Source organism: Pipistrellus hanaki (genome assembly GCF_964339955.1).
Source record: "Pipistrellus hanaki genome assembly, chromosome: 2".
NCBI classification, from domain to species: Eukaryota; Metazoa; Chordata; class Mammalia; order Chiroptera; family Vespertilionidae; genus Pipistrellus; species Pipistrellus hanaki.
In genome coordinates this window covers 181,252,862-181,276,825 of record NC_140504.1, presented here as the reverse complement: position 1 = coordinate 181,276,825, position 23,964 = coordinate 181,252,862, and the positions used below count along the sequence as shown (strand labels likewise).

At 41.2% G+C, this 23,964-nt stretch overlaps 1 protein-coding gene across 1 annotated transcript in view; it reads left to right on the top strand.

The window, feature by feature from the left end:
• The window catches only part of KPNA6 (karyopherin subunit alpha 6), a 51,568-nt gene that overhangs the window by 6,067 nt on the left and 21,537 nt on the right, over nt 1–23,964 (top strand). The window contains exons 2-3 of the mRNA XM_084873083.1: nt 21,884–22,017; nt 23,837–23,929. Of these exons, the coding sequence (XP_084729209.1) occupies nt 21,884–22,017; nt 23,837–23,929 (227 nt within the window). The remainder of the gene's footprint in view (nt 1–21,883; nt 22,018–23,836; nt 23,930–23,964) is intronic.

The following is a 23,964-nucleotide window of genomic DNA, read 5'->3' as shown; positions in this document are numbered from 1 at the left end:
TGTCTTATTTTTGGGAAAACACGGTATCTTTGGTTTCTTGTTCCTTGCCTTTCTGTATATACTTGTTCTAAGGCCTTGGAAATACAGTGGTGAACAAAACAGACAAAAATCTATCTTCCTATTGAAATCCCTAGAGTTTAAATTATAGTGGGTAATTGCATGAAATCAACCAAATGGAGACTGGCAGGCCAACTAGAGAGTCCCATGCAATCTACTCCCTGCAGTTGACCTCCTGGTTCATAGGTTGATGCTCAACCACTGAGCCATGCTGCCTGGGCTATAAAATATTTCTTAAATATTTTATGTATTTTACCGAATTTTATGTATTTAAAAATACATATTAAAAGGATGAAGACAAGTTTTTAAACATCTTGCTGATCCTTAGCATTTTGTATTCAGTAGGCATTATTATTATCATTATTTTGTTGTTGATCCTCAGCCAAGGATATTCCTTCCTTCCTTCCTTCCTTCCTTCCTTCCTTCCTTCCTTCCTTCCTTCCTTCCTTTCTTTCTTTCTTTCTTTCTTTCCTTCTTTCCTTTTCTTTTCTTTTCTTTTCTTTTCTTTTCTTTTCTTTTCTTTTCTTTTCTTTTCTTTGTAAGAGAAAAGGTAAGGGAATGGGAGAGACAGAGAGAAGCATCCATATGTGAGAGACATATTGATTGGTTGCCTCACCCATGTGCCCCTAGGGGGCTGGAGTCCTAGCCTGCAACTGAGTTATGTGCCCTTGATCAGAATTGAACCTGAGACACCTCAGGCCTCTAACCACTACACTACTGGCTAGGGCTTGGTAGTTTTTGTTTTGTTTTCTTTAGTTTTTAAAAATATATATTCTTTATTTTAGAGAGAGAAGAAGGGAGAGAGAGAGAGAACCATCAGTCATGAGAGTGAATCACTGATCGATCGGTTACCTCCAGTACACCCCTACTTGGGAACAAGCCTTGCCACCTGGACATGTGCTCTGACCAGGAATCGAACCAGTGACCTCTTGGTGCATGGGATGACACTCGATCCACTGAGCCACACTGAGCAGTAGATATATATATACTTATGTTTTATTGATTTTTCACAGAGGAAGAGAGAGGGATAGAGGATTAGAAACATAGATGAGAGACAGACATCCATCAGCTGCCTCCAGCACATCCCCTACTGGGGATGTGCCCGCAACCAAGGTACATGCCCTTGACCGGAACCGAACCCAAGACCCTTCAGTCTGCAGGCTGACGCTCTATCCACTGAGCCAAACCAGTTAGGGCAGTAGATATTATTTTTAAACATAATATACCATTTGGAGTGAGATGAACAAGAGATGTTAAGTATTTTTTTTTTTTTCCCCCCAATTACAAGGGAAAGTTTTAGAAAGTCACAGAATTAGAAAAGGTGAGCCTGTTGGGCTGTGAGGGCCCTGGAAATGAGTTAAAAGGCAAAAGAAGGGCCCTTTGAGCTTATGAAAAAGCAAGGCAAGGCAGAGGGAGCGCACCTATGGTAAGGAGAGGAGGAAAGGCGCCAGCATGCTCAAGAGAGAAAAAAAGAGTGTGCCTTGCCATCAGTCCATATTTTCCATTATCTTCTAGATCAGTGTTTCCCAAAGTGTGGTATGCGTACCCCCAGGGGTACAGAAGAGTTTGGTCGCCGTGCTTAGCTGCGCCTAATTCTACGTTCTCATGAGTACAAGGGGTACTCAGCGTTACGAAAATTATAGAAGGGGGTACACATATGTCAAAAGTTTGGGAAACACTGTTCTAGATAATTTAAAGTTTTTGGCTGACTTAGTTCTGATTAGCTGGTCATTATATATTTTGTTTTGTTTTATTGTGAAAGCAGGTGTAATTTTGATACTAGGAGCTCATATTTCTAGAGACATCAGCTCTGTTGTTCTTTTGTTCCTTTTGTGCTTATTTGTTTTTTAATATATTTTTATTGATTTCAGAGAGAGAGAGAGAGAGAGAGAAAATCAATGATGAGAGAAAATCATTGATCAGCTGCTTCCTGTACACCCCCTACTTGGAATCAAGTCCACAACCTAGGCATGTGCCCTTAACTGGAATCGAACCCAGGATCCTTCAGTCTGCAGGCCACTCTTTTTTTTTTTTTTTTTTTTTTTTTTAAATATATTTTATTGATTTTTTACAGAGATTAAGAGAGAGGGATAGAAAGTTAGGAACATCGATGAGAGAGAATCATTGATCAGCTGCCTCTTGCACACACCCCCACCGGGGATGTGCCTGCAACAAAGGTACATGCCCTTGACCGGAATTGAACCCGGGACCCTTCAGTCCGCAGGCCAACGCTCTATCCACTGAGCCAAATAGGTTTCGGCCTGCAGGCCACTTTATCTGCTGAGCCAAACCGACTAGTGCTATGCTTAGATTAACACCAGAGGCCCTGTGCACGGATTCTTGAGCTGGTGGGGTTCCTTGGCCTGTCCGGGGATCGGGCTGAAACCGGCTCTTTGACTTCCCCCAAGGAGTCCTGGATTGTGAGAGGGCACAGGCCAGGCGGAGGGACTCCACTGGTGCATGATCAGGGCTGGGAAGGGACCCTGGGAGGGCTCTAGGCCTGGGCCCTCTTGCAGTCTGGGAGACCTCAGTGGATGTCTATAGCTTAGGCCGACGTGGAGTGTGGGCCTAAGCCATCAGTTGGACATCCTTAGAGCTGCCATTGAGGCGGGAGAGGCTCCTACCACCAGCGCTGTGCTTGCCAGAGCCTGGCTTCTGGCTGAGCGTCCCTCCCCCTTGGGAGTGCACTGACGACCAGCGCGCAACTCCTGCATTGAGTGTCTGCCCCCTGGTGGTCAGTGGGTGTCATATGGACTGGGCATTCTGCCGTTTGGTCGATTTGCATATTAGCCTTCTATTATATAGGATACATACACATATCTATGTTAAAGGTAAACCTTAGCATTATGCACTTGTTTGATCAGTGGCTTTTACAAAATATTTCAATGGCATGGAAGCAAATTAGAGTGGAATAAGAAATAAGAGAGGAGAGGCAAACTGTTTCAAGAAGTATGGCGTAAAGAAAAAAGGAACAAGTTAAAGAGGCTCTTATAAAATCTAGGCAAGAATACACTGGGCTGAAACCAGTTTGGCTCAGTGGATAGAGCGTCGGCCTGTGGACTGAAAGGTCTCGGGTTCGATTCCAATCAAGGGCATGTACCTTGGTTGCGGGCACATCCCCAGTAGGGGATGTGCAAGAGGCAGCTGATCGATGTTTCTCTCTCATCGATGTTTCTAACTCTGTCCCTCTCTCTTCCTCTCTGTAAAAAAATCAATAAAAAATATTTTTTTTAAAATACACTGTGAGGATCTAAGATGGCTGCACAGGTAAACACCTAACCGCAGCCTCACACAACAATTTCAATAAAATACAACTAAAATACAAAATGGACATTACCCAGAACTACAGGAAAGTCGGCTGACTGGAAATTCTACAACAAAAAGGAAAGAGACAACCAAAAGGAAAAGCAGAGGAGCTGTAAAAGCCTAAGGTACGGAGACACGCTGTGCGCACGGAGAGGACAGAGCCAGAGAGGAGGGGGCGGCTGAGTGCCTGACTGGCCTTCCCTAGCAGGAAGGAGATAAAAGCTCCGGACTGTGCTGAGCCCTAGTTCCGACAGCACTGAACCCCAGTTCTGGGCTAGACCCTGGGGGCCCAGGCTCAAACAGAGGAAGCCTGGGCTGTGAGGCGGAATCTCGGGGGAGCAGTGAAAGGCAGAGCCCCAGAGGCGCGCACATTGCGCGCAGAGGACAGACTGTTGACTCTGCTGCTGGATTGCCCTAGCGGGAAGGAGGCAAAGGCTCCAGACTGCTTTGAACTTCACTTCCAACTGAACTGAACCCTATTCTGGGCTCATTGGGGGAAAGCCTAGACCAGGGATTCTCAAACTTTTTAAAGTGGGGGCCAGATCACGGTCCCTCAGAGAGCTGGAGGGCCGGACTATATGAACTACTAATTCCTACTGTAACACCTCGGCTGCGCTCACTGCCCAAAAAACCTGGCAGGCCGGATCAGACTCCTCTGCGGGCCGCATGTGGCCCGTGGGCCGTAGTTTGAAGACCCCTGGCCTAGACTGTTTGGTGGTGGGCGAAACTCGAGGGCGCCTTTCTCTAAGGAACACTGAGACTCAGGAGCCGCATAGGGCAGGGCTGAGGGAAGCCAAGGCTGTAGGCTCCACCCTGAAACTACATCCAAGCAGAGCACAGAGACTTTTAAGGCTACCAACTCAGGGAAGCTGAAAATGCTGAGACAAGGAAACAGATCACAAACAAAAGAAATGGAGGACAAAAAGCGACTGGATATAGAGTTCAAAACCACGCTTATAAGGTTTTTCAAGAATTTCCTAGAAAAGGCCGATAAGTCCTATGAGGATATGAAAAGGGGATCAACTAGAAATAATAAGGGATCAACAAGAAATAAAGAATATTATACAGAGTCCTAAAAACAGAATGGAAGATCGCAAGAATCAAGTCAAAAATTTGGAGCATAAAGAGCTAGAAGACACTCCTCCACAGAAGCTAGAAGGCAAGAGAATCCAGAAAGTTGAAGATAATGTAAGAAACCTCTGGGACAACTTCAAGAGAACCAACATCAGAATTATGGGGGTCCCAGAAGATGAGAGAGACAAGATATCGAAAATATACTAAAAGAAATAGTGACAGAAAACTTCCCCCACCTGGTGAAAGAATTGGACTTATAAGTCCAGGAAGCACACAGAACTCCAATCAAAAGGAATCCAAAGAGGACCACACCAAGACAAATCATAATTAAAATTCCAAGAGCAAAAGACAAAGAGAGAATATTAAAAGCAGCAAGAGCAAAGCAGGTAGTTACCTATAAAGGAGCACCCATACGATTGTCAGCTGATTTCTCAACAGAAACCATGCAGGCCAGACGGGAATGGCAAGAAATATTCAAGGTGATGAATAGTAAGAACCTACAGCCAAAAATACTCTACCCAGCAAAGCTATCACTCAGAATCGAGGGCCAGATAAAGAGCGTCACTAATAAAAAAAAAAGCTAAAGGAGTTCATCACCACCAAACCAGAATTATACGAATTGTTGAAGGGGTTCTTTCGGAAGAGAAAGAAAATAAAGATAAACATTATGATCAACAAATGAATCTAAAAACCAAGGGAATTAAAAAAAAAAATCTGATGAACAATTTTAACTGGTGAATATAATAGAATCAGAGGTATGGAAGGGGAGTGAACTGACGATTCTTGGGGGAAAGGGGAGAGAGGGATGTGGGAAGAGACTGAACATAAACTGTGCACTTATGGATGAGGACAATGGGGGGTGGGGAAAGTGCAGAGGGTGGGGTGGGAACCTGGTGGAAGGGAGCAATGGAGGGGGGAAAAAAATGAGGAACATTTGTAATAATATGAACAATAAAGATTTATTAAAAAATAAAAGCCAAAACCGGTTTGGCTCAGTGGATAGAGCATTGGCCTGCAGAATGAAGGGTCCCGGGTTCAATTCCGGTCAAGGGCATGTACCTTGGTTGTGGGCACATCCCCAGTGGGAGGTGTGCAAGAGGCAGCTGATCGATGATTCTAACTCTGTTCCTCTCTCTTCCTCTCTGTGAAAAATCAATAAAATATATTTAAAAATAATAATAATAATAATAAATTGCTGAAACCGGTTTGGCTCAGTGGATAGAGCGGACTGAAGGGTCCCAGGTTCGATTCCAGACAGGGGCATGTACCTTGGTTTCGGGCACATCCCTGGTGTGGGGTGTGCAGGAAGCAGCTGGTCGATGTCTCTCTCTCATCGATGTTTCTAGCTCTCTCTCTCCTCTACCTTCCGTTCTGTAAAAAATCAATAAAAAATATTTTTAAAAAATAAAATAAAATAAAATAAAAATAAAAATAAATTTAAAAAAAAGAATATACACTGAGTGGCCAGATTATTATGATCTCTGAACACATAATAATCTGGCCACTCAATATATTACATGAGGCCCAGTGAATGAATCTGCATGGGGGTGGGTTCAGCCAGCCTTGCCAGAGGGAGAGGACATGGGCAGTTGGCCGGCAGGACCCGCCCCCTGGTCAAACTCCCAGTAGAGGGGACAGCTTGCATATTAGCCTTTTATTATATAGGATTAACTATATTCCCTAAGCCTATGATCCACAAACTGCAGCTCTCGAGCCACCTGAGGCTCTTTGGCCCCTTGAGTGTGGCTCTTCCACAAAATACCACGGCCTGGGCAAGTCTATTTTGAAGAAGTGGTGTTAGAAGAAGTTTAAGTTTAAAAATTTGGCTCTCTAAAGAAATTTCAATCATACTGTTGATATTTGGCTCTGTTGACTAATGAGTTTGCCGACCACTGCTCTATGCTATACTTTTCATTATCCATGACTATTCTGTAAGAACTATATTGTAGTTCTTAATCCCTTTACCTTTTTCACTCATCCCTCCAAGCTCCTTCCCATCTGGCAACCTTCAAAATAAATACTCTCTGCACCTAAAAATAAATAAATAAATAAATAAATAAATAAATAAATAAAATCTAGGCAAGACATCATGAAGACCTGAATTAGGTCAATGATAGTAGGAACAGAGAAAAAGAAAGTCAAGAAATAATTAGGAAATAAATATGGCCATCCTTAGTGATTGGATGGTGGATAAAGGAAAACGAGTTGTCCAGGTGACTCCAAGTTTCTGGCAGAAAGACTAAGAAGATATTGGACAAACCCCTAATCCCTTATATTAGTGTGTTTCTCAACCTTTTCTTTCATTATCACTCACCTATGGAGCCTTTGTGGACAGTTTTTCCCCCTTATGCATCCCTCCCATTAAATGTTAATGCATATGCTCTATACCTTTTTACATATAATAAGCGTATCTTTGCTTAATATATAAAGAGAGAAAGCATAAAGCTTGCTTTATATTCAGTGCAGGGTTAAGAATGACTAAACAAAATTTTTATTTCAAAAGTTAAATTGAAAAGCTATTTGCACTTAAGTTTGATAGCTGTATTTACTATGTAACTTCTAATATTTATATACATGTAATTTATCAAATTGCATATGCAAGTTAGCATTTATAAATATATAAATAATGTAATCACAATTTAAAACTATCCAGAACTGTTTATTCTTCAGAAAAAGCAAAACCTTAGAAAAAAAGTTTCTTATTTTTAGTGAATTTTAAAAAACTTTTACTTGCTGTGAGAAAATAACTTAGACTTGAATAGCTGCTAGATATTCATTCAGATTTTAATGACATTTCTCTTTTTAGTGCTTGACATAATTAATCATGACAAGTTTTAATTTGTAGAATTAAACAATAAAATGTAAGCTTTTAACTTAATTGCCAAAGCTGGTGTCGCACACTGAGGATCAAATATAAATAGCATTCACAAGGCATAATAGGCATGCACAGGCCACCTCTTGTTTTATAACTTCAAGATCCAGGAATCAGGAGTAAGTCCCCCTGTCAAATTTTGTTTGGCTGGCACAACGTAAAAATTGATTATGAATACAATCCCTGTTTTATTGTAACTGCCCTGTTAAAAATCATTAATCTTTCCCTAACCGGTTTGGCTCAGTGGATAGAGCGTAGGCCTGCTGACTCAAGGGTCCCAGAGTCAATTCTGGTCAAGGGCATGTACATTGGTTGGGGGCACATACCCAGTGGGGAGTGTGTAGGAGGCAGCTAATGGATCTTTCTCTTTCTTTTTTTTTCTTTTTTTTTTTAAATATATTTTATTGATTTTGTACAGAGAGGAAGGGGGAGAGATAGCGAGTTAGAAACATCGACGAGAGAGAGTCATCGATCAGCTGCCTCTTGCACACCCCTACTGGAGATGTGCCCGCAACCAAGGTACATGCCCTTGACCGGAATCGAACCCGGGACCCTTCAGTCCCCAAGCCGATGCTCTATCCATTGAGCCAAACCGGTTTCGGCGGATCTTTCTCTTTCATTAATGTTTCTAACTATCCCTCTCCCTTCCTCTCTGTAAAAAACACACACACACACACACACACAATAAAATGTATTTTAAAAAATCATTAACCTCTAGACGTTACCTTTTAAGGCATTTGAGTTTGTGATTAACTAAAATTCTGGAATGTGAGCAGATTTGTTTGCTTATTGGTGATTGAGCAGTCTCCAACCCAGAATTCTGATGGATTTGCTTATTATCAGTCTCTTCCTTTTCAGGAAATGACAAGAATCTGGATTTTGGGACCAAATAGGTCAGGATTGACTTTTTAGCACCATGGTTTATTATTTAATCTCTGAGTATCAACTTTCTCATCTGTAAAATGTATTCTCAGGATTATTGTGAAATTAGGGATTATATCTACAAAGAGTTAGGCATATCAAATCTTGCCCTAACCAGTTTGGCTCAGTGGATAGAGTGTCAGCCTGCAGACTCAAGTGTCCCAGGTTCGATTCTGGTCAAGGGCATGTTGTACCTTGGTTGTGGGCACATCCCCAGTTGAGGGTGTGCAGGAGGCAGCTGATCAATGTTTATCTCTCATCGATATTTCTAGCTCTCTATCCCTCTCCCTTCCTCTCTGTAAAAAGTCAATAAAATATATTTTTTAAAAAAATCTTACTAGCTCACTGAGGCTATGGACTCTATACCTCAGTATACTGTTAACTCATTTCTCTTTCATTACTGGTATGTGGCCATAGTGTTTTAACCTAGGAATCTTATGTTGATGCATATTTGCTAGAGAATTCCTCGTGAAAAGTCAGAGAGGCTAGCTTAAACAAAAAAAGAACACAAATCAAGCCTGAGAAGAATCAGGTATCTTACTTTCTTTAAGGAAGAGGCCTTAAAATGGGAGATACCAATGCATCTCTTTTATCTGTCTTCCCAGAGCCATTAAGTAACTTTCAATGGATCATGATAAATTGTAAAACTTTGTAACTGTAGCATATGCCCAATAGTCTGCCTGATTTAAAACCTTAGCTCATTCTCTTTGCCTGGGCAGCTACAATAACATTTTATTAGAAAGCCTCCCTCTTCAAACAGGAGGGGAGGGCTCATGCACTTTAGCACCAGGACAAAGGAAGTCATTTGAAAAGACTTGACAGTTCATAGTGCTCTAGGGCCATTCCTTAGAAGATTGTTGTGTCATTACCTAGAAAATAAGGTTAATTCCTTTATCTCCTAATATAACTTTTTCAGGCTTTTCTAGGCCAGTGGTCAGCAAACTCATTGGTCAACATAGCCAAAAATCAATAGTACAACGATTGAAATTTTTTTGAGAGCCAAAATTTTTTTAAAATATTTTTATTGATTTCCGAGAAGAAGGGAGAGAGATAGAAACATCAATGATGAAAGAGAATCATTGATTGGCTGCCCCCTGAATGCCCCCTACTGGGGATCAAGCCCGCAATCCAGGCATATGCCCTTGATGGGAATCAAACCTGAGACCGTTTAGTCCGCAGGCTGATGCTCTATCCACTGAGCCAAACTGGTTAGGGCAAGAGAGCCAAATTTTTTTTTTCTTTAATATATTTTATTGATTTTTATCCAGAGAGGAAGGGAGAGAGATAGAGAGTTAGAAACATCGATGAGAGAGAGTCATTGATCAGCTGCCTCTTGCACACCCCCTACTGGGGATATGCCCGCAACCAAGGTACATGCCCTTGACCGGAATCGAACCCGGGACCCTTCAGTCCCCAAGCCGACACTCTATCCATTGAGCCAAACCGGTCCCGGCGAGAGCCAAATTTTTTAAACTTCTAACACCACTTCTTCAAAATAGACTTGCCCAGGCTGTGGTATTTTGTGGAGGAGCCACATTCAAGGGGCCAAAGAGCCGCATGTGGCTCTCGAGCCGCAGTTTGCCAACCATGGTTCTAGGCAAATACCTTCAGGTAATTATTTGGTAATTTTTTCTTTTAATGCTCCACCTGAGGACATTTTTTCATTGATTTATTTTTAGTGAGAGTTGGGGAGAGAGGGAAAGATCGAGAGAAACATTGATGAGAGAGAAACACATCGATTGGTTGCCTCCTGCACGCACCCTGCCATGGCCCAGGCAGGAAGCAAACAAGGTACATGCCCTTGATTGGAATAAAACCCAGGACCTTTAGTCTACAGGCGGACACTCAATCCACTTAGCCAAACTGGCTAGGGCTGCTTGGTAACTTTTTGAAGTACATAAGACTTAACCAGCAGCTGTCGAGGATGTGAGCTTGAAGGTGTGGCACTATCATTCCCATTCCATATCCAGGACAGCTAACTATATGTAGTATGCTTTTTTTTCTGAGAAAATGTGCATGGTTTTATTTATTTTTCCATATTGAATAATTATTTTAAAAGTTAAAATACTCTGAAGTTCACTTGAAAATGATATCAAACATTTAATGTCTGCCAAGTAGTTCAGAAGACACTTAGATTTCGAGGGTTTCTTATCATTGTTGTGATAAATGTGAACATCATAAAGATGTAGAGTGTTAGGAGAGAATTGGGATTGTCAGAGCAGCTTTTACTTAATGGTAATATCTTCCTGTATTATATAAAAAAAGTGTATTAATTTAAAATGTGATGAATCTCAAAATTTTAGACATACCGCCGAAACCGGTTTGGCTCAATGGATAGAGCGTCGGCCTGCGGACTGAAAGGTCCCGGGTTCGATTCCGGTCAAGGGCATGTACCTTGGTTGCGGGCATATCCCCAGTAGGGGGTGTGCAAGGGGCAGCTGATCGATGACTCTCTCTCATCGATGTTTCTAACTCTCTATCCCTCTCTCTTCCTCTCTCTAAAAAAATCAATAAAAAAATATATTAAAAAAAAATTTTAGACATACCAATTATTAAATTGAGTATTACAGTAATCTTGTTACCCACCTAGTGTGTGAGCTCAGACTCAAAGTCTTCATCTATTAATTAGGGCCTATATTTTGTTAGGGCTACTATAACAAAGTAGCATAGACCAGGTAGCTTAAATAACAGAAATTTGTATTCTCAGTATTAGAGGCTAGAAGTCTGAGATAAGGTGTTGACAGGGCTGGCTTCTGAGACTTCTCTCCTTGACTTATAGATGGCTGTTTTTGTGTTTACATAATATACTTCATCTGTGTGCATCTGTATCTTCTTTTGTTTGTTTCTTTTTGTTAATCCTCACCAGAGGATATTTTTCTATTGATTTGTAGTGTGGGAGGGAGAGGTAGTGGAGAGAGAGAAGTTGGTTGCCTACTGCATTTGCCCCAACCAGGGCTGGGGATGAGCCTGCAACTGAGGTATATGCCCTTGACCAAATCAAACCTGGGACCCTTTAGTCTGTGGGCCAAACTGGCTAGGACTGCATCTGTATCTATTTTTTTTCTTGACACTATGTGCATCTATATCTTAATCTTCCTATTGGATTAGGGCCTTACCCCAATATTAAAATACAGTCACATTTTGAGTTACTGAAGGTTAGGATTTCAACATCTGAAGGAGGGAGTATAATTCAGGCCATAGCAGGGTCTATACTTATTTTGTATTATTATTGCTAGTCCCTTGTTTCTAAAAGCATAAAATCCATATCAGTATTAGACATTAATTTCCTAGAAATGGGACGTACAACTTCAGGGATCTATTTACTTTGTGAGAGTTCCTTGACTTAAAAAACCCAAGGCAGTCAGGTGCTAGAAAAAGTATATTTGTATTGTGGATTTCTTGATCCAATTCTAGCAAGTAAGAGAGTGCATGAAGAAAAAAGCCCCCTTGCCTGCTGGTCCCATTAAGAAGAGTCCAGCCTTCTTTGGTTGCTGATTCTAGATGTGCTTCTGCAGATGTTCCTCCTTCCAATCCAGTCTTCCCTGCTTGGCTTCTCCAGTGAAGTCATAAGCAAATATTTGTGATAGTTTCTTGTCACCATGGTGACTACAGAAGTACAACCTGGGTCTCCTTCCAGCTTCCCTGTCAGCTTTGCTGGAAGGAGAAAACAGCCCTCTGGGAGGGCCAGGTTCAGAGCCATGAGAAACCATCTGTCAGGTAATGGGGGGCAAGTCCTCAGTGCGACTTTAGGAATCTGTCCTGTGCCTATTAGTCTCAAGGCACAGGGGTATTTAGAGACCCCAGAGGGAAGCTGCTGCCCTGGTTTTTTGTTTAATGATAAATCCACTTGGACTTTGTCAAGTGGGTATGGAGACTTGCACATTCTAAGACCCAGTTGATGCTGTTGGTTTGCCAGACTACTTTCAGGAATGACCCAGGACTCTGTCTCTGAAGTTTCATTTTCTCAGTATGTTTAACTCTAGAATTCAGCTCTCTTCTCATCTTTCATTTTCATTTCTTTTTCCCTCAGATTCTCTTAATAGACTATTTTCCTCCCTTTCATTTATTCCATTTCCACCCCCAAGATGAATCTCCTACTTGAAGCAGCCCAAATCTTAGCCTTAGAAGACTTATTTATTTACTAGGGCCCAGTACGTGAAATTCGTGCACAGGAACTGGGCGGGGGGGTTCCTCGGCCTGGCCTGTGCCCTCTCAGTCTGGGAGCCCTCAGGGGAGTCCTACTGCTGGCTTAGGCCAGGAGTTGGACATCCTTAGCACTACCATGGAGGTGAGAGAGGCTCCCGCCACCGCCACTGTACTTGCCAGCCATGGGCCTGGCTTCTGGCTTCTGGCTAAACAGCACTCCCCCTATGGGAGCACACTGACCACTAGGGGCAGCTCCTGCATTGAGTGCCTGCCCCCTGGTAGTCAGTGCACATCATAGCAACGGTCATTCTGCCATTTGGTCGATTTGCATATTAGCCTTTTATTATATAAGACTAGGAGCCCGGTGCACAAAGATTTGTGCAAGGGGGGGAAGGTTTCCTCAGCCCGACCTGCACCCTCTCCAATCTGGGAGCCCTCTCCAATCTGGGAGTTTCTGTCTGTTTTTGCAATCATGAGCGAATAGTCTGAGACCACAACCCTGTTTGTTTGGTGCTCACAGAATAATAGAGGTCTTTTTTTTTTTTTTCCTTTGTTCATTGGTGGAGATTTCCTAGAAGTTGCAGGATCTCTTCCCTTTAAGTTTTCCTCGACATTGTGACTTATGTCTCTCACCTTTGCTTTCCCTCCATCCCCCACCCGCAACAGTAACTTGCTCCAGGCTCACTTTGCTCTAGTGTCTAGGAGATCCTGCATCGTGTCTGTCACCAGAACTATGATTCCCAGCATTCCTGGTGCTCCCGCTCTCTGGGCTTCTGCTTCTAGTCCAGGGGCTGCCACCAGAACTACGATTCCCAGGATTCATGGTGCTTCCCACACGCTTGTTTCCTGCTTCCTGTCCAGGGTCTGCACAAATGAAAAGGACCGTGAACTCCAGCTGCTCCCAGGCTGGGCTGACAGGACCAGACCCTCAGCACCTACACGCATAGGCCCCGAGTGGCCAGGGGGTGGGAACGCCTGCCCTGCTCCGCCCCTGGCTGCTCAGTGCCTGTGTACTTCCATGAAACCCACAGGCCCACCATCTTTGTTGGGTTAATTTGCGTTTTCACTCCTGATTGGCTCTGGGGGTGCTGTGGAGGTATGGTCAATTTACATATTCACCTATTATTAGTGTATATGTCTTTGTTTATTAAAATTTCAGTTATATTTAATATTATATTACTTAGGTATATAGCATAGTGGTTAGACAATTTATATCGTGAGATTTATTTTTTTATTTTGAGAGTACATTTATTAAAGCTAGGAGCAGTGAAACAAGGAAGGGCCTAGGATAGAAGGAGCAACAGGATAGAGCCTAGGCAGGGCTGCTGTCAGGTCACTGGAGACAGATTCAGGGGGTTAGCTCAGAATAAGCTGCTGCTGCCTACTTCTTCCCTGTAGGGAAGGGGGCACCCTTACAGTTTAGGGGAAAGAAAAAATCACCTGTAAAGGAGATTCGAATGGTGTGCCTCCAGGAGCATGTACCAGAAGATTTCTTTCTTTTTTAAAATTTTTTTAATGTTTTTATTTCAGAGAGGGAGGGAGAGGGAGAAAGAGAGAGAAGCATCAGTGATGGGAGAGAATAATTGATCAGCTGCCTCCTGTACTCCCCACACTAAGGATCAAGCCTGCAACCTGGCATGTGCCCTGACCGGAAATCGAACCATGACCTCCGGGTTTATAGGCCGATGCTCAACCCCTGAGCCACTCTGGCTGGGTCAGGAGGTTTCTTTTTAAACTCCAGCCACTCCAGAAAAGGGGAAATATTAGAGTTAGTTCTTTCTGTGTGCCTATAAAGCTTGTTTTTCATCCCTTTTGCAGTACTTTTAGTACCTGCTTCAGATTAGAAATTTGTAGAATGGGAAATGTTTATAAAAGGGGAACCTACTTAGTAAAGATTCCTCTACTCGTACTTCAACACAATCAGCTTCACTTTTATCAATTTTTAAAATAATGAGATTGTTTTTAAAATATTGAGTAAGGTCTGATAAAGTCACTCCAGCTGCAGGAGGAGGCAAAAACAAGGCTTGGAAGAAGATGTGTATTATACTCCGTGGACTCAGAGAGGGCGTCACTTTATGCCACACTGTCACAGAGGAAAACACCAAATGGTGGAGAGGCAGAAGGGACAGGAGCCAATGGAAGGTTGAGGCAACAGCCTTTATTAGGGTTTCCAAGGGAAAGTGAAGGCAGGGCAGAGTAAACAGTTAGGGTTAAGCTAGTTTGAATCATTCTGGAGGGCTTTGGTCCACACCTGTGGTTTCTAGTTGCCTACTACTTGGCCATGGAATATTTCCTCCTAGGGTCTGCCTACAAGCTAGGTAGAGAAGATAAGGCTTTTGATTGGTTAGTTTGCATATCAAAGGCAGGCTCTTAGGCAAGTTATCTTTTAGGAATTAGTAGGCCTGAGAGGGGCAGTCTCTTCATGGGACTGTAAATCTCCCAAATACCAGAATATCAGAAATACAGACAATAAAAACATATAGTTAGTATAATTGGCCCTGTGATGAATAAATGCAAATGGACAAATACAGAATCTAAGAAAACATAGAACAGGAATTCCATGTCAGATTTAATTGGAGGAGGTATGCTACAATGTTTAAAAAAATTTTGTGTGTGGTAAAATATAACAAAATTCACCATTTCAACCATTTTGAAGTATACAATTAAGTAGCATTAATTACATCTATAATGTTGTACCACAATCCCCACTATTCCAAACTTTTAATTGCCCCAAACAGAAACTCAAACCATTAGGCAATAATTCCCCATATCCTCCTCCCCCAGTATCTGATAACCTCTAATCTATTTTCTGTCTTTATGAGTTTACTCTACCTCATATGAGTGGAATCATATATTTATCTTTTTGTGTCTGATTTATTTCAATTAGTATACTATATTTATAGTATATGTCAGACCTTCCTTTTAATGGCTGAATAATATTCCATTTTATAAATATGTCACATTTTATTTATTCATTTATCTGTTGGTGGATACCTGGGTCATTTTAACCTTTTTGTTTGTGAAATGTTTTTTTTATGGGTTGTTTTTATCTGTTGGCTATTATGAATAATACTGCAATTGAACATTGACATATAGTATCTCCTGATTGAATCCCTGTTCCCAATTCTTTTTGATACATATATGCCAAACAGTAGAATTGCTAGGTCACATGATAAGTGTGTTAAATTATTTTTTGAGGAACTGCCATACCATTTTACCCAAAGGCTATACTAGTGGTCGGCAAACTATGGCACATGAGTCACATGCGGCTCTTTGGCCCCTTGAGTGTGGCTCTTCCACAAAATACCATGTGCGGGTGTGCACGTACAGTGCAATTGAAACTTCGTCACCCATGCGCAGAAGTTGGTTTTCAGCTCTCAAAAGAAATTTCTATCGTTGTACTGTTGATATTTGGCTCTGTTGACAAATGAGTTTGCTGACCACTGGGCTACACCATTTTACATTCCCATAACGGCACCAGTTTCCAATTCCTTTTTTATGAAATTTTTTTTTCAAGTTTTTTATTTCAAGAAAAACAATTTTAAGTATAATGTTACGTGCAATCAACCATAATATTTCAAGAAAAACCATCTTAAACATAATGTTACATTCAATAAACAATATCTCAAGAAAAACGATTTTAAATATGACAATATTACAAGCAGTAAACACCAATTATTCAAGAAAATGATCTTACATATAATAATATTACATGCAATACACAGCACTTTAAGAATAAAAGGATTGCCAAAACCGGTTTGGCTCAGTGGATAGAGCATCAGTCTGCAGACTGAAAGGTCCCAGGTTCGATTCCGGTCAAGGGCATGTACATTGATTGCGGGCACATCCCCAGTAGGGGGTGTGCAAGAGGCAGCTGGTCGATGTTTCTAGCTCTCTATCCCTCTCCCTTCCTCTCTGTAAAAAATCAATAAAATATATATTTTTAAAAAGAACAAAAGGATTTTAAGTAAATAATATTACCAAAACTATACTAAATAGTATATCACAAAAGTTATAGGAAATATTAAAAATCTGGAAATAACAGGATTACTTCTATTATATTCTAGTATATATTTTCCCCCCTCTGGCTCTATTTTTGTTCATTGGTTTGTGTTGTTCATTATATTCCACAAATGAGTGAGATCATACGGTATTTATCTTTCTCCGACTGGTTTATTTCACTTAGCATAATGCTTTTATTTTTTTTTTTTTTTTTTATTTTTTTTTGACACTCATTCAAAATTTAATTAAGATTTGTCATTTACACGCATTGAGGGAAAAGAAAGGAGGCTCTCCAGCCAGTAGCGGGGCGATCACAGTCCAATTCCTAACACAGCGAAATCACAGGCCTCCTTTCTGTGAGTGCCTCTTCACAAAGCAGAGCACCTGTAGTCAGCCGGGGAAGAGGACCTCATGATAGTCAGAAAACGGAAAAGGTGACCTCATGACGCTCAGCAGTGTGGACAAAAAGGGGTACCTGTAATAAATCTACCCGAAGAAACCTCTCCAAGGGAGCTGATCATAAATTCCTAACGAAGCAGGTCATGATGGGTAGTCACACCTCAGGCCTCAAATTTCCTGATAAAAGACTATATTTGCTTTAAGAAAGCCCTGTCCATTGTTTTGTGAGGACAGAGTGTCCGCCTGGGGACTGACCAGTCCTGGGTTCGGTTCTGGTCAAGAGTACATGCCTAAATTGCAGGCTGGATCCCCATTAGGGGATGTAGCATAATTCTTTTAAAGTCTATTTTGTCAGCCGAAACCAGTTTGGCTCAGTGGTGGAGCGTCGGTCTTTGGACTGAGGGGTCCCAGGTTTGATTCCGGTCAAGGGCATGTACATTGGTTGCGGGCACATCCCCAATAAGGGGGTGTGCAGGAGGCAGCTGGTCGATGTTTCTCTTTCATCGACATTTCTGGCTCTCTATCTCTCTCCCTTCCTCTCTGTAAAAAATCAATAAAAAATAAAAAGTCTATTTTGTCAGATATGAGTATTGCTACTCCAGCTTTTTTTTTTTTTTTTTTTTTTTTCATTTGCATGGGAAATTTGTTTTCCAGCCCTTCACTTTTACCCTATGTGTGTCTTTTGTTTTGAGGTGGGTCTCTTGTAGAGTCCAGTGGTCGCCAACCTTTCAGACCTCATGGACCAACTGTAGACAGCATATAGTTGGGTCATGTTTTTGTATCCATTCAGCTACCCTATACCTTTTGATTGGAGCATTTAATCCATTTACATTTAGGGTTATTATTGAGAGGTACCTATTTATAGCCATTTTAATTCTGTATGGCTAGGTTTCCCTCTTTGTTTATTCTTCTCAGCAATCCCTTACAGCAGTCCTTTTAGCATTTCTTTTTAATACTGGCTTGGAGGGCTGGCTTTAGCTCAGCGGTTCCTTCGACTGCAAAACTTCCTTAATACTGGCTTGGTGTTGATGAGTTCTGTTAGTCGTCGTCGTCGTCTTCTTCTTCTTCTTCTTCTTCTTCTTCTTCTTCTTCTTCTTCTTCTTCTTTTTTGGTCTGGGAAGCTATTTATTTGACCTTCTATTTGGAATGATAGCCTTGCTGTATATAGTAATCTTGGTCTCAGATCCGTGCTTCCATTACCTCGAGTACTTCATGCCATTCGCTTCTGGCCAGTAGAGTTTCTAATGAGAAATCAGGTGTCAGTCTTATGGGAACTCCTTTGAAGGTAACAGTTTTCTCTTGCTGCCTTTAAGATTCTCTCTTTGTCTTTAATTTTTGGCATTTTAATTATGATGTGTCTGGGCGTGGGTCTGTTTTGGTTCTTGTTTGAGGTTCTCTGTGCCTCCTGAACTTGTATTACTTTTTCCTTTACCAGGTTAGGGAAGTTTTCTACCATCATTTCTTCAAACACCTTCTCTATTCCCTTCTCCCTTTCTGCCTCCTCTGCCACACCTACTATTCTAATATTGTTACATTTCGCGGTGTCCCATAGCTCCCTTAAGCTGTCCTCCTGTTTTTTCTTTTTGGTTCTCTAATTGAGTGATATTTTCAACTCGGTCTTCTAATTCACTGATTCTATCCTCAGTTTCCCCTAATCTGCTGTGTATTCCTTCCAATGTGTTCTTCATTTGTGTTATGTCATTCTTTATTCCAGACTATTCTTTTTTCATAGTTACTATATCTTTTTTCTTACTATTGAGCATTTTTAACATCATTACTCTGCACTCTATTCAAATAAATTTCTTATCTCTGCTTCATTTACCTCTTCTTCTGGAGAATTTGTTAGTTCTTTCGTTTTGGGTTGTTTCTTTGTTTCCCCATTTTGGTTGTTTGGGTTTGTGACTATGTTTTAGGTAGATCCTTTACACCTCTCAATCTCTAGTGAAGGACAGTGTTGAAGGCTGTTTCTGACTAATTGGATCAGTCAAAATCTCAAAGCCTCCATAGACTGCCTCTGTCTACAGACTACCGTGTTTCCCCGAAAATAAGACCTAGCGAAACTTTGGGAGGAAAAAATTAATATAAGACACTGTCTTATTTTCGGGGAAACAGGGTAATAGGACTCTAACTTGAATTGCAATCATCCTCAGGATGGTGGAGAGTTTTTCAGCAGGGTGGGGCAGTTGTTCTGCCTGGAGGCTAATTGTTGTTTTTAATCTTTTAAGTGGCCTCAGGGCAAGATGTTTTCCAATAGGGTGTGTCAACTCTCTTCCCCCCAGGCAAGGCAGGTGCCTATGTGGGAAAGATGTCCTCCCTGTGAGAGGGAATGACTCAGCCCAGGACATGGGGTGTCTGCCTTCTGCTCTCACAGCTCCAGTCCACTTTACCCTCATCTGCCAGAGTACAAGGTGGTGACTCCACAGGGAATTTTTGTGCGTTGGCCTCCACAGGGTGCCCAAACTTTCAGCTGCCTCTTCCTGGCAGACAGCACCCCACTGCTTTTCACAGCTAGGTGTTATGTGGGTACCCTCCTCAGTTTGGTGCTCTCTGCTGGGAAGCCCAGCTTGAGGATTAGATGCCAGAGTACTTTCTAAGTGGCACCGCGCTCCCCCCTTTCCCCCTCAGCTGAGCTAACTCTGGGACTTCAGTTGCAATCTGTGGGTGTCCGGCCTCCACCTTAGGTCCTTGGGTATCAGGATTCTCTCCTGTGAGTTTTCCATTGATTGTTCAGGAAGCCTTTCTGTATTTCAGTTGTAATTCCAGCTTGTTCCTGGGAGCGTGTCCGTGCAGCGTCCTCCTGCTCTGCCGCCATTTTTAACCTCCTCAGTTTCCAATTTCTTCACATTCTGGACACCTTATTATTTTGTTTTCTTTTGTTTTTGTTACCGCCATTCTAGTAGGTATGAAGTGGTATCTTCCAGTTTTTTTTTTTCTACCTTTGTTTCATGTGGTCTTAGAGGATACTTAAGATTCCAATCTTACATTTATTGAGACTCTCTTTGTGGCCTAACATGGTCTACCTTGGAGGGTGTTCCATGTATGCTATAGAAGGCATATTTTGTTGTTGTTGAATGGGATATTCTATATATCTTTTAGGTTTATTAGCTCTATTTCCTGATTAATTTTCTAACTAGGTATTCTATTCATTATTGAAAGTGGTATGTTGAAGTCTCCAAATATTATTGTAGAATTATTTTTCCATTCAAGCCTAACACTGTTTCATATATTTTGAGGTTCTAATTTGGTGCATTTGTTTTATAATTGTTATATCTTCGTGAATTGACCCTTTTGTCAATTACATTATGTATGTAATATCCTTTGTTGTAACAAAGATTTTTGTCTAATATTAGTATAGCCATACCAGCTGTCTTTTGGTTACCATTTGCATGAAATAATCTTCTTCCATTCATTTACTTTTAGGCCATTTGTGTCTTTGAATATACAATAAATATTTGCAGGCATCATCAGTTGGAGGTTTTTAAAAATAATATATTTGATTGATTTGTTACAGAGAGGGAGAGAGAGTTAGAAACATCAATGAGAAACATCAATCAGCTGTCTCCTACACACCCCTACTGGGGATGTGCCTACAACCGAGGTATATGCCCTTGACCTGACCGGAATGGAACCTGGGGGACCCTTATGCTCTATCTGATGCTCTATCTAGCTGATGCTCTATCCACTGAGCCAAAATGCTTAGGGCCATGTTTGATTTTTTATTCTTTCTACCAATCTCTGCTTTTTAACTGACCTAGACACTCCCCCCCCTTTTTTTTTATTTTTTTATTTTAGCTCCTGGTCAGGTAGGTCATTTAATTTTTTGTTTGGTTTATTATTTTTTAAACTTTATTATTGAAAGTATTATATATGTCCCCTTTTCCCCCCATTAACCCCCTCCAGCCCGCTCCAGCTCCCCATCACAGGCCTTCACCACAGGGTCGATTCCAGCCAAGGGCACATGCCTGGGTCCCCCAGTAGGGGGCATGCAGGAGGCAGCCAATCAATGATTCTCTCTCATTGATGTTTCTATCTCTCCCTCTCCCTTCCTCTCTAAAATCAATAATTTATTTATTTATTTATTTATTTATTTATTTATTTATTTATTTTTAACAAAAGGGGTGAGCCCTGTGTGGCTCAGTTGGTTGGAGTGTTGTCCCGTGCAGCCTCGGCATATCGGGATGACAGTAACCAACTGAGCTACCCAGCCAGTGCCCAGACATGTTAATAATATTCTAGTTCTTAGATTTGGTGGTAGGTTTACAGGTTCTCATTGTATTATTTTGTTTGGTAACAACATTGTTTCTTATTGTATGTATCAAATATTACAGATGAATTTTAAAATTGGGTCCTTTTAAAACAGTACATGGGATTCCACTGAATTTGTGTATACTATAATTGTTTCATCTGGCTAGGTTAAATATATTTGAGTTATTGGGCAAGCCATATAACTGTTTCTCATCATGGAGGTGATCATAACTTATGAGCATTTACCATATTATGTTCTAAGAAGTACTTCACATGTATTAACCTATTTAATTTTTCTCTCTCTTTTTTTTAATTTGATTTGAACATCGATTTTTTGTTCTGTTTGTTTATGAATTCATTGGTTGATTCTTGTATGTACCCTGATTGGAGATCAAACCCACAACCTTGGCATATTGGGCTGACACTAACCAACTGAACTTCCTGGCAAGGGCACTTTTCTAACAACTCTATGAAGTAGGAACTATTATGTCCCTGTTTTAAAGATAAGATCCTACAGCATAGAGGTTAAAGCAACTTATTGAAGGTTTGCACAGTTAAAAAGCAAAGAGCCAGAATCTGAACCCTCACAAAATGCCTTCAGGGCCTACACATTTAACTATTATGCTTATATAAATTGCTGTAATTACACTTAATTTAACCAGCTTATTATGATTAAATAATAAGCTGGTTAAATGTGTTGGTGGTGGTAGAGGTGTCAAGTGTGGTTAATGAGGTTATTATGCTTTCTTGAGAATGTGTGGTTTCCCTGAGTAAGGGAGGGTGGGTAGACAGGAGCCCAGGGAAAAGGAAATGTCTTCTTAAGAGCCTTTGCCAATGTGTTTTTATCTTCTCTTCTTCTAGAGACCATGGCAAGCCCAGGGAAAGACAATTATCGAATGAAGAGCTATAAGAACAATGCCCTAAATCCTGAGGAAATGAGGCGAAGAAGAGAGGAAGAGGGCATTCAGCTTCGGAAGCAGAAGCGGGAGCAACAAGTGGGTTAACCCAAGTATTCTTTATTTTTCAAATTTATTCTTTTATGTGGGTTTTGAGGGGGGGGGGGACATCAATTTGTTCCACTTATATATTTTTTTAATTTCAGAGAGGAGGGGAGGGGGAGATAGAAATATCAATGATGACGGTCATTGATGGGCTACCTCCTGTGCGCCCCATACTGGGGATCAAGCCCAGAACCTGGGCATATGCCCTGACTGGGAATTGAACCGTGATCTCTGGTTCATAGATCAACATTCATCCACTGAGCCATGCTGGCCGGGCTTCCCAAGGATATTTTTTCCATTGATTTTTATTTATTTATTTTTATTATATTTTATTTTATTTTTATTTTTTTTAAGAGAGAGATTAGAAGGAAGGGACAAGAAAGAGAAAGAGAGAAACATCCATGTGAGAGAGACACATCAATTGGTTGCCTCCTGCACATGCCCCAACTGGGGCCAAGGATCAAACCTGCAACACAGGTACATGCCCTTAATCATGATTAAAGGATAACCCTTTAGTACTCTAACCTCTGGACTGCACCTACCAGGACCATTGGTTGATTCTTATGTGCTATGTCTGGGGATCAAACCCACAGCCTTGGCATATTGGGACAACACTCTTATCTTAGCCAGGGCCCAGGGTATTCTTTTTTTTTTTTTTTAATATATTTTTTAAATTGATTTTTTACTGAGTGGAAGAGAGAGGGATAGAGAGTTAGAAACATCAATGAGAGAGAATCATCAATCAGCTGCCTCTTGCACACGCCTTACTGGGGATGTGCCTGCAACCAAGGTACATGCCCTTGACCAGAATCGAACCTGGGACCTTTCAGTCCGCAGGCCAATGCTCTATCCACTGAGCCAAACCAGTTTTGGCTTGGCCCAGAGTATTTTTAAACATATTGTTCAGAGAAAGGATCCAGCTGCCATGATTGGCCTCCACCTTGCACTCTGACCCTCCTGTTAGGAAAGTAGCTAAGCTGCCATGTTTGATAGTTTCATTTGTTGTAAAGAAATGTTGGAAGCTTTGAGAAAGAAAATTCAATTCCTTATTCTTTTTTCATAATTTAGAATAACTTAGCAGCATCATTTCTGTCTTCAATATTAACATTTTGGTTCTAGCCCCTTATTTATTGCCTTCTCTCTTCTTTACCCTAAGTCAGTGTTAGGCCTGGCCTTCAATCCTAGCTTCAAGCCTGACCTTTAAGAGGTTCATCTGCTACTCTGGGTTGCCTTATTTCTCTTTCTTGGGTCCATTCTTTGTAAGTCTTCTTAGGACTAAGAGTATGTTAATACCTCATCATTTATGCTTTCACACACCCACTAAATTGGTGCCTTGCCCAAACCTACCCTGTTTCCCCAAAAATAAGACAGTGTCTTATATTAATTTTTTCTCCCAAAGTTGAGCTAGGTCTTATTTTCAGGGGATGTCTTATCTTTCCATTTACTACGTCTTATTTTCGGAGGATGTCTTATTTTCGGGGAAACACGATATATGTAGTCACCTAACCTGCTTTTGCCTACCCTCTTGCTTTTACCATTATTCCTTCAAAGCCTTTGTACTCTTCACCTTTTATACAAAGGGCATTCGAATCTTTAAAGGTTTTTTTTTTTTCTTATAAAAATGAAAATAGATAAAATAGAAAGGAAAGCTCTTGAATAACTTTCTATGTCAGTATGTAAAACTTGGCATTTTCTCAATTATGCTAGCATTTCCTTGACAGTTTTGCCATAATTTAACATTAGGTTATCTTTGTTGATGTTGTTTTTGTTTCAGTGAATAGGCTTAACCATCATCTCTTCTCTTCTCTTGCAGCTATTTAAACGGAGAAATGTGGAGATGATTAATGAAGAAGCTGCCATGTTCGATAGTCTCCTCATGGACTCCTATGTGAGCTCTACCACTGGGGTAAGGCCCTTGCTTCAGGCAAGCCTGGGAAGTAC